The sequence below is a fragment of the Nestor notabilis genome, unplaced genomic scaffold (genome assembly GCF_000696875.1).
Source record: "Nestor notabilis isolate BGI_N333 unplaced genomic scaffold, ASM69687v1 scaffold2387, whole genome shotgun sequence".
NCBI classification, from domain to species: domain Eukaryota; kingdom Metazoa; phylum Chordata; class Aves; order Psittaciformes; family Psittacidae; genus Nestor; species Nestor notabilis.
The window spans coordinates 201,913-213,501 of NW_009937726.1; the positions used below are offsets into that span (position 1 = coordinate 201,913).

General features: G+C 42.3%; 1 protein-coding gene across 1 annotated transcript in view; it reads right to left on the bottom strand.

The window, feature by feature from the left end:
* The window catches only part of MED13L (mediator complex subunit 13-like), a 170,867-nt gene extending 160,890 nt beyond the window's left edge, over positions 1-9,977 (bottom strand). Inside the window, exons 1-2 of the mRNA XM_010018969.1 lie at positions 9,969-9,977; positions 1,869-2,106 (exon numbers count right to left, since the gene is read on the bottom strand). Of these exons, the coding sequence (XP_010017271.1) occupies positions 1,869-2,106; positions 9,969-9,977 (247 nt within the window). The remainder of the gene's footprint in view (positions 1-1,868; positions 2,107-9,968) is intronic.
* Positions 9,978-11,589: the final 1,612 nt, after the last annotated feature.

Genomic DNA, 11,589 nt, shown 5'->3' on the forward strand with positions numbered 1-11,589 from the left:
AAGGGGCTACGTGTTGTCCTCCTTTCTCCACCTCCAAACTCAACTTTCTGTCTCATCACATCCCTCTGTACAATCTTTTCCTCCCAGACAGGTTTAATTTGAGGGAGCACTGCACACAGGGATCACTCAGTGACAGTGCCATTGTACCAGGGCAGACATCTCTCTCCAGCACAGGTGGCTGCAGTGTAGTGCTGTGACACACACTATGCTCAGACTGTTTTCTATCTGTGTGATACTGCTGCTGTTGACACTTGCAAAACAGTGCTCTTGCAGACAACTTTCAGATTTAATTCCACTTACAAGTTACCATACTGAAGGCTCTAGCCCTGATGCTTCATAAAATTTTGGACAAAAGCAAAACAGCGTCAAAGTGCTGCTACCCTCCACTTGCTATACTCTGTCCCATGCTACATTCAAGCAGGTTCAGCTATTCAGACATTTAAATGCTTGTAACCAAGACATTAGATATAAACAAGCTGTATCAATTTCCAACAGAAAGCAGCTAGCACCTGCAACTCCCCTCAAATAAAAAGACACTTAAGTCCCATATACTGCATTTGAAATATTAAATAAACTCTCTTTCACAAAGAGAAAAGCACGTTATTAAAGCTTTGCTGGATAAGTAGAAATATTACCCATGCCCTCATTCAAAACAGGTGCCTCATAAAAAATGGATGGCAATGGAATGGTTTGGTGCAGCACTTCTGAGCCATCTCTTTAATTATACATGATCACACAGCTACCTGCATGAAACACGCCTCAAGATACACAGTGTTGCAGATCTGTGATTTTACAGGGTGCATTACCAAATAAACAATCTGCTATTCATGAAGTATGAAGTCTGTAGGTGGTCAGAACAGAATACCAACCAAGAAAATGAACACATCATTACCCAGGAGCAAAAGTGTGTGGGGCAGAGGTGGGGACGTAAAGAACAGCTAAAGCACATCTGACAAACACAATATGCTTTATCTCTGAACTGGTACACACATTTATCACCAAGTAGCCAGTAGGTCTAAAGCTCACCAGGATGAAAATTTACTGCAAAAAAACAAGAAACTGATCCTTATTATTGGTTGGGGGGGGGTGGGGTGGTTAGTTACTATTATTATTACTCCAGAACTAGTGACCTGTAGTTGCTTTCACCCAAGACACAAGAGGTAAAACGGGTAAGATTCATGCAGTCTAATATAGCAACACTATAGACAAGTAGTCTACTCTCAGCAACAATATACTGGTGAAAATAAGTTACAATCACATCAAATACACTTAGTTTTGTATCATTTTAAGGCTACATACTCTGGAGACACTGAGGACAATCCAAGTCATGTAAAACTTTGAATCACATAAACTTATCATTGCCACACCTTTGTACTACCTTCCCCTTCCTTCCTTGTATTACATTCAATTGTTGTAACTTGCCTGTATTTACACTCAAATCCCATAGCAATACCAACATGGCAAGTTCCAACCTTGCAGATGTACCTGTGGTGCCACAGAGTTTATCTGATTCTGCAGCAGAGGGGTTCTATTCCATCAGCTACTACCTCATGCCAGAATCCATTTATTATTATCATCCTTTGAACTAGAATTTACTCCAATTTTCACAGCACATCTGAGACTTCATGAAAACCTAAGTCATGATGTCAGATACAACTCTAAGTTCATTTCACACCTCATTTTGTGCTTTATCTGCAGATGACTTGTAACAGAAAAGTCAAACTTACAACCTGTTGTTCCCCTCTAGGTCTTAAAACAGAAACTGCGACAAAATCACACACAATAGCAAGTTACAGCCTTTAATGACAAAGTTCCTTTTTCAATGGGAAAAAATAGGAACAAATCAAGAAACAAAGAGAGTAACTTACTGTGCAGTTCACGATGTATCACATCCACGAGATTGGGTTCGTCTCCCCACCAGAATATCCATAGCTCCTTACAATCCGGTTTGACATCCCGGCGCCACACACAAAGCAAGTTGGCCTGCAAGCAGCGGATGAAGCTGAGCAGAATTGGATCATCCTGTGCTGGGGCTGAAATGATAGGGCCACAGTCCCCATGGCCTTCAAAATTGTACCTACGCCATTTGATGCCTGTGAGTTCAGCCTATGGGAAGGAAAAAAAAAAAAAAAAAAAAGCACCTTTAGTTACATTCATAGTACTGGTTTGCTTCGTTTTCATTGTTTAATACCTAGAATTGAGCTCTAAGCAGCCAAAGTTAGTCTTTTTCCCTATTTTCCTAGTTCGCAAAGAACTCCTATTCCCATATTTTCCTCTTCCCCTCACCCCCAAAGAATAAAAAAATGTTAGAAACTGTACTGAACAAACCTGCCTTACCCCTGCATTTAGGTATTTCAGCCCAACTTTACTCCTTTCCAGCAGATGCATTCATTTCTGACCTTACTGTTATCTTATTGGGATCTTACAAATTAGAAGGAAAACCAAACAAGTCAACAGAAAGAGGGATTAAGGCCCTTCCCTACATGCTGCTTGGTGATCAAGTGAGTGCAGTGTCAGTCCAAAAGCTGACCACTTGAAAGTCACAAACAGTACTACAGGACATAAGAAAACAAGTGACTTAGTGACAATGGTGAAATCTAGTTTCATTGTCCTGTCACAGGTTTACCAGACATGCTTTTCATTTTGCTCTAAAGCAGAATAAGGAACGTTGCCATTTCCTGTCTCTCAACCAGACAGAATTCTCTTATTGATCATCAAGGAATAAGAACAGGAAAATGGCTACTCAGATATTTGGGAAAGATTTTCTTCTACACAGGCTGCAAAACCTAAAGGAGTGTGGGTGCAGTGGAACTAAGCAATTGCCAGGAAGATGCCGATGAAGCACTGAACCCATGAAAGAGCTGCAGCTGCAACCAGGTCAGCAATGGTTCCAATTTATTTTGTTGCTTTTCACCTTTAATAGCAGATACTCACAGATGTCACATTCAGTTTCCCTGCTTCTCCGTGATGCCCAGACTGCTGCCTTTTCATCTACTTCCATTACCAGCCCATCACACTCTTCCTTGTCCCCTCCTCTCCCCTGCCTGGTTTCCCCTCCAGCTTCCACTCCACTCCCAGTTTGCCCTGACTGGTACTTCATCCTCATCACCCTCCACCAGCTCTGGGAGCCTACCCAAGGAACAAGGAGGAACACACACGTGACTTTTAGTCTAGCTAGCATGAGTATCACTATCAGATACAGAAAGTAGTATATCTCTAGTCTGTGCTCACAGTGGGCTTGTACTCTGGTTTCTAACCCCGGTTACCAAGTTCTTGCTCCTGTTATTCCCTCTACTGCTTCATTTACAGTATTCACACCCTCACTTTGCTGCTCAGCAATAGCCAGTGTGCTCAGCTCTAAAAGTGGTGCTGCAGGAAAAGCCAGCTGGTCCACAGCAACAAACAGCAAAAGTCATTTAAAGTATCACCAAGAAAGAGTGGATTTTTGCTCCTAAAGAAAGTAAGAGACTTGCATCACATATTCCTCCCATTTGCATCATCTGCACAAGGACAATTAGCCTACTGGCTGTCACTGCTCTTCCAAAACACACCCTATGTGTCACATACAGAATGATCTCTCTTTTCACATCCACTGACCTGATTCATTTAGAAGTTTAAACTCTACAATTTACTTTCCTTCACCCCAATAACCGGCAGTAGGCTGTTACTTGTTCAAGAGCTAGCTGCTTCACTGCTGAGGAGCTAAAGGTGACATTCAACATACCAACAGCACAAGCAAGATATACTTGTATTTGTTTGATCTTATAAATATATCCTCTAAAACAGTTTCACCTCACTCTGCCTGTGTATTGCCCAGCACAGCAGGGTTCTGGCCATGACTAATGTTCCTGTGCCTATGCTTCAAGGGCTATTTCCCCAAATACTGATTATCCAGATTCCCTCTTTAACTGACCTCTGAAAAGGCCTCACTGGGCACAAAGGAATACAGTAGTTGAGCTCTACAGGGAAAGGGTGCTGCAAGTTGCTGGAATACCTCACACAGCACATCATACTCAAAGAGAAAGGACTTACACATGCTTCTTCAAAACATGTACCTCTGTTCTAAATGCTTCTGTATCTATAGCTTGGGAAAGGAACGTGCAGAGTTTGAGATAGTACAATGAAACACCAGAGATCAGTGCCAGCACAGGCAACCTAGGAATAAAATCATGTTACATGTTTATGTCATAATCAACTAGGAACATCTGGTAAGTGTCCATGTGGGATAGGAAGATGACAAAGACAAAACCAAGAAACCCAATGGAACAAAAAAGGTTACTCAACTTGATTGACACAGCAATTACTAGAGATCAGCTGTTTGAAACAGCAAACAAGCTCTTGCAGCTTTCTGGCAGCTCAGAAGTATCAACTCGTAACATCCCATCCATATTATGGATGAAATATAGTCTTCAAGAAAAGTGCATCAGAGATGCATTCAATTTAATTCTACACTAATTAACTTCTGGAGTGCCTAACTCCACAGTCTGTGAGGAATGACAAACTACCAGAGCTAACCTGGATCACCAGTGAGCACCCACCCAGAAAGTGACTCCCAACACAAGGACAAGACAAGTGCTGGGGATTTTGGACTTTAGCAGCATAAAGTTAGATCTCACACATCATTTCCCAGTCAAAGTTGCAGAGATACAGCTCAGTGCATTTGCTGGGGTGTGCCCCATCCCTGGCAGTGTTCAAGGCCACGTTGGACACAGGGGCTTGGAACAACCTGCTCTAGTGGAAGGTGTCCCTGCCCGTGGCAGGGGGTTGGAACTGGATGAGCTTTAAGCTCCCTTCCAATCCAAACCAGGCTGGGATTCTACATCTGTTTCTGCTTAAATACTTAATAGACAACAACAATACTAATCCCTGAGAACTTCCCAATTTAGGCCTCATGTTCAAACTGAATTCAGAAGATCTGAATCCAGAAGTAGTACACAGGAGTGCACCAGGAACACTTACACATATTCTAGGCCTCTACAGATGCTTTGTGTAAAGTATTTAACACAGTACAGGGAGACTGTCCACATCCACATGGAGATTTTTTTAAAATTCATTCATTTAAACAAACATCACTAGTTTTAAAAGGCTTTAATCTATAGCTGGGTTTTTACAGGCAGGACAGCCACAGCCTGTGGTTCTGCTGACTGTACCGAAGAGCTAAAATCAGTTTCGTTCATGCTCAAACAGCAGTGAACACAGGCTGCTACCAAAATGGGAGCCTCTTCCTCATCCCCAGCCATGCCTTCCCATCTCCGAGTCCAACACCACATCTAGTGGTTGGGCAATCATCGGATGAGGCAGTCAGTTCACCAATTTAAAGATGAGAAACAAAAAGGAAAGTGTTTATCAGACCAGCCCACCGACAGCTTCCCCTGCAGCCATGTACTCACTAGTGCAGGCAAGAGGAGCTGGAGTGAGAACACACAGCTCAGAGCAGTGAGTGGGATCTCCCCTCTCAGTGACAGCTCCCATCAGATAAACCAGAACATTAAACTGCACACAGAGACCGTTGTTAATGTACACCATGTACACTTCAAACCAACACAAGCAAGCACGGATGCCAACAGTAGTCCTGGACCAGGCTGCCTTCCCTCCATCATTCACTCCTGCCGTAACGAGCACTCCCACTCAGCAGCAGGGCTGCTGTTTGTACAGATTCAGACCAAGATTAACTGACTGGACATCAGGAGTCTGATATAAAACAGGTTTATTTCCTCTTCTCGCATCAGTCCCCAAACCTCATTCATTAGACAGCCACAGAGATGCCTGCACCAGTAAGACAGAGAACAGCAAAGCAGGTCAGGGAGGGCAGAGCTACTCCTTTTAAGTAAGGCTGCTGGTTTTAAAGCAGCCTGAAATACTCACTGAGATAGAAACCAAGATTGTCAACCCCAGGACACCACTGTGAACAGGCTGGTTTACTCACAACTGCTTAGAAATGAATGCAGAACAAAGCAAGCCTCTTGACAGGTGATATACCATGTTTCTTGCACCTTTTCCCATTGTATAGTTTTGGCTTATTGTGGTTGCTACAATTTCTTAACACCAAACAGCCTGAAAAGAAAGGAACTTACAAATACTTAGGATTAAACAACAAAGTTAGTAAATCATATGTTAATACTGTGAGTGGTGAGGCCTTGGAACAGGATGTCCACAGAAGCTGTGGCTGCCCCATCCCTGGCAGTGTTCAAGGCCACGTTGGACACAGGGGCTTGGAGCAACCTGCTCTAGTGGAAGGTGTCCCTACCCATGGCAGGGGGTTGGAACTGGACGAGCTTTAAGCTCCCTTCCAGCCCAAACTATTCTATGAGTCAATAATTCTGTGATTAAGCAAGAGATCCTTGCTTTGGCTTATAGGAAACATACGTTTCAGAGGCCTGTGCTGTGAAGAGCTCAACTTTCCATATAACAGGGACTTTCTAAAAGTACTTTTTTCTAAATCCAGTTAACTGCAATTGGAGCACAGAATAAGCTTCTTGTAGATTGCCTGTTCTAAATGCACTGGGCCAAGCCTGAAAGGAATTAGAGAAATCAGATCTCTGTGGCTAACAGTAAAACTCAAAATCTTTACTAACATTCAACTTGGGACAGCAAAAATCCCAAGACACAGTAAGATCCATTTCTGATGTATCCAAAAGCAGGTATCAGGGTAGAAGAGTGTGTTCAAACCCAAAATTCCATGTAGGCATCCAAAACCACCCAAAACATACCTAAGAAATAGTCATCAGTGGGAAAACACCCCCAGGCCAATGCTTTCATTCAGGAACATGGCCACAGGATGACATATACAGCCCTTCAAAAAGGAGCCCTAACAAAGGTTTCCCTCCTCCTGGGTCTTAACACAGTTAAACTCTGCAGAGAAACAAACTATGAGTATTCAAACCTATGCACACAAGCAAGAAGAGACAGAGAAAGCAAATTAGCACTGTCTTTTACAACCATTAATCTGCTGCCCTAAATACAGACACCTTCACATGCAGCCACAACAGCTGAGAGCTGTAACCAGTTTAACTCCAGGACAGCACCCAGAACTGTGAATTCCTAGGAGAGAACAAGCTCTAAGCTCTGATTCTTTCCCCCTCCTCAGGCTTAAAACAGAGTATTAGACAGGCAGGAAGGGTCTTGTGCTGATCTCACAGTGCTCCATTCAGCTTGGCAGAGTTTAGGATGCTAAAAATCACAATTTCCCAGCAACACTTCACACTGCACAACTTGATTCTGGCATGAACCCAGCAAGCCTGAAGATATAATTAGTGCTGTGTAGCCACTGTGACTATCTTCCTCATCTGCAGTCCTCGCAGATGGAACACAAACAAAACACATCTTCCACCTCCTCTTTCAGTTTTTTCTTATCTCCACCAAATGTTTTTGGACTATATATGTTGTATAGGAAATGAACAGAGCAATTCCAAGTGAACTTCTCCAGAAGACTGGAGTAATTCCATCCATTTTAATACACAAAGCTCCCTTGGAGGGATTATACAAGAATATAGACACGGCAGAACCAGAAAATGCAGAATATCAACAGTTTGAGGAAATTATTGTATTTGGCCTCACCAAGTGTCAAGTGGAGCTATTTATTATTGTGCTTCTCTACATTAAAAAGAATGTCTAAAAATCACATAATCACATGTTATTTTTCCTTCTTCATACAGTACAGGAAGGTGAGAAAAGCTAAGGCAGAGTGAGGCCCCAGAGTGTAGAGAATTACTTCCAAAAGAGGAAGGATACACTTGAAAAGGAGGCCAAAATCCACAGAAAAGGTTTGAAGGGTCTTATGAGCAAAGACTGAGATACCCATCACACAAGTCCTCAGCTCCAACCGTGCCTTTCTCAAAGACTTCCAGCATGGCACTGGTCAGGTCAAGTTATCTTTCCGAGTTCTGTCAGGCACAAACCAAAAACCAGATACAAAAACACTTCCCAACTGTCCTTAAGGTGCTACTGAGACAAATCCAGATCTGCACACTGCTCCAAACATGAGCTTCTCAAATTCTCTTAAGAAGCAAGTAATGTAAGAAACCAAACCACACCTCATCAGTCAGGTACTTCCACAAGCCAGTTTCAACTAATCAAAGGGAGTAAAAAACCGCCTTCATCATATGCCCTTCAAACCAAGGGGAAGATGCTAAGTTGCCCACGGTACTGGTATTTACCAGCCTCTGAAGTTAGGCACAGTCTAAACAATTTCTGTAAAATAGATTTATGCTTGCTTCTCTGTAGGATGCTGTAGCTGTTAAGTATCTTTAGTCTGCAATTTATGCTTCAGATTCAAACATAAAAAAAAATGTAAATGCCATAAATAATTTTCCAGTTCTAACGGAGTCTCATCTTAGAGAGCTTCATTCAAGTAAGTAGCTATTCTGAAGCCACTAGAGACTCATAGCAAGGACTACTCACATGAGTAAAAATCTGCATAAGAAAGCCCTCAGTTCATAGTCCAAGAATTCAAACTGTAGTTAAAGGTGTCATGGGAATTACAGCACCATTTTAATTAAATGCTATAAGATCTTGCAGACAGACTCAAGATTAGCACCATCTGTTTTGGTTGCAGTGTTTCATTTCACTACATAGTCCTCACACAGCAACAAAATAGCATTTCACACTCCAGCCATTTAAATCCCAGATAAAATTTATGTCATCTTGATACACCTCGCTAGGAAGGAAGGACAAAAGGACAAAGACAGGAGGACTGAGAAATACTCTTTAACAGTGTGTGCTTATGGGGGAGGCAAACACGCTGACAACAGCTCTTGTCCCCTGCTCCCACTGAAATTAACTATTTAGTAACATCTGCCCAAGTCCCATTAAGTGAACTGACAGAGGAGAGGCAAGAAACACATCAAGGAACAGAGGAGATTGCTTAACTACGGAAGAACTTTTCTTCATAGCTAAATCTCTATCCTACACCCTGAGAAAGATCTCTATTTGGATAGCATGACTTCCCATGGTAGGACTGAAGCAGCAGCCAGCTCCTGCCACAGACATTTTCTGATCTACTACTCCCACATCTGTAACTCTCTTGGGTTGTTTTTTGTTGTTTTGGTCTTTTAGTGTAGACTCCTGCAATTAGATCACCTAGAAAACTACACATGAACATTCCCCTTTTCATCCTGCCATCTCAAATAAGCAGGGAATGGTTTGTGTTCCCTTCCCTCAGGGCTTATCCCTTCCCTAAGAAGGGAGGAAGCATATGGCAGGGAGGAAAGGTCTTATCGTGCACCGAGAGCTGTGGCTCAGCTTCAAAATGATGTGTCTGTTAGGGCAAGCTACTGGCAGACAGTGACTGCATAAACAAAGCTCTTCAAACTTCTTCATACTCTGAATTAAAGCATGGAAAAAACAATGAAATGGGCCCCATGTGGCCAACAGAAAAACTGTGCCATGCTTAGAGCCGCACAGAGGTGAATGAGCACCATTCTTCTTAATATGCAACTGATCAACAGCAGAACAACATATTGGACTTTATCCCTTTTTTCCAGCCACTTCACTGTGTGCTTATCCAGGGGAAGGATTAAAGGACAGACATAAACAGTCTTGTAAAAATGAAGGATTAAAATAAAATACATTTTCTGTGATTTCTGCTGTTCATTTGCTCATAAATCCAGCACTGAGCACACCCTGCATGCAGCACAGGAGCCCCAAATGGCTTTCTGCTGGATCGCTCTCTTCCTTCCATGCCATGCTGCCTTCTTCCTTCATAACCCCTGGAACACATTATCTAAATGCTACTACTTCAGAGCTGTTTGTGACAAGCAGCAGCATCAGGGCATTTTTGTGTCATCTTTTATCTTTGCCAAGTCTCAGTGAATGATGCAGCTGTAACCAAAATCCTATTATCAGTTATCTTTCTGATGGACTTGATTACCTGGAGACATTTGAGATACTACATTATAGTAGTGAGGACCAGAAAAGCAAGATCGTTCTAAAATACAAGTCCACATACACCATTATTAAAAGCCACAAACTAATAGCATGAGCTGCTATGCCTAGAAAGTAAATAGGACTGGCAGAAATGAGGTATTTTTTGCTCTCTCTTCCAGACATCACTGATTCTACCTATGTGGGAGAGGAGGCAGCCAGGAAGATGAATAGATTCTTTCAAAGAAAAGAAAATCAGACTAGTCTCAAAAGGAATTTGAGGTGGAAACTAAAGATCATCATCCAGTAGAAGATATAAAAGGACTCCAGTATTAACACTCGAATTCCAAGAGTTCTGGCAGATGCAGAAGCTCCCAACAAAGAAGTTTTGAGTGGCAAGCATGAAAGAAAGAGTAATCTGATAAAAGGGCCTGAATTGCTGGTATATATTCCAACATTAACACAATTTCAAGGTTAAATACCACAGACTAAAACAAAACACAGGAGAAGGAAGGAAGGAAAAGGAGCACTCGCTGACACACTGTGTCCTCTTAGACTCCACTGCAAGAACAGGCTGACAAAACAAAACCCAGTGCTACAAATTCTTCCCAAAGAAACAGAAGGTAATACAGCAATTGTTGGGACATCAGGATTCACCTGCATCACAGACTGCAGCTCTTGTTTCACGACAACAAAAAGGAGAGAAAACTGAAACACCACATGAATGGTCCAAAAATATATATCCCATAGGACAAAAAGTGCTCAAGGATTAAGACTGTCTAGTCTAAAAGAGGGCAACTATGAGGGTCTCTAGAGAAGAGCTGCTGGTGTGTCTTCCAGGTAATAGATTAAATGTGCAGAATGCAGGCTCAGTATGAGACAGCTGAACTTCTTGGGTCAGGATAAAGACTTAGGTACTAGTTTCAAATTTGTCTGTTAAATATCTACCTAGTTCAAGAAATCTCTCAACCAAACCTATGTACAGCAAACCTGGGAGATTACTCAAGGGAGTAATTACTACGTCCTTGACCTACTCCTGTGTGGAAGGAAACCTTCCAAAAGACCAGGTTGCTCCAAGCCCCATCCAACTTTGCTGCCATCTCCATGACCAAAGACAGAAGGAATGGAAGACCTTCTTTGCATTTCACCAAACCCTGTGTTTAGGTAGTGACCTACCCAGCAGGTCAGGCTATAGACACTATTTTACAGACCATGCTTAAAGGTACCTCTGAGTTCCCTAACACTTCAGCCACTTTCTTTACAAAAGGGAATCAATCATATTTTGACTTCAGAGTAATAGGTTGAGAACAGATAATAAAATCAAAGCTACCACTGCAAATTCAGATAGCACACAAAAAGAATGAGACAAATGTGCAACTTGCTAGCCAAAGAATCCAAAGAATTCCTCCCTCATTCTAAGGCAGGGTGAATGATGAGGTTTGCAAGTCCCCTTCAGAAAGGCAGCAGCAAAACTAACTGCCCATTTTCCCAATTAAAAAAGCGAAATAAAGCCCCTCTTACAGAAAAGTAATCCAACACATGAGCATGAACCTGAAGTAAACAAAGCAATCCTCTCTCTTCAGCCAGCTTTAGCATTTTTATATGGTTTTGAACTGAAGGAGGAAGGAAATGTCAAACATCACAGTCATACAATGGACTATGAGATGTTTCCCAAACCAAGTAATCTGACATATGGGCAGGGGAAAAAAAAAAGGGGGGGGGGGGGGG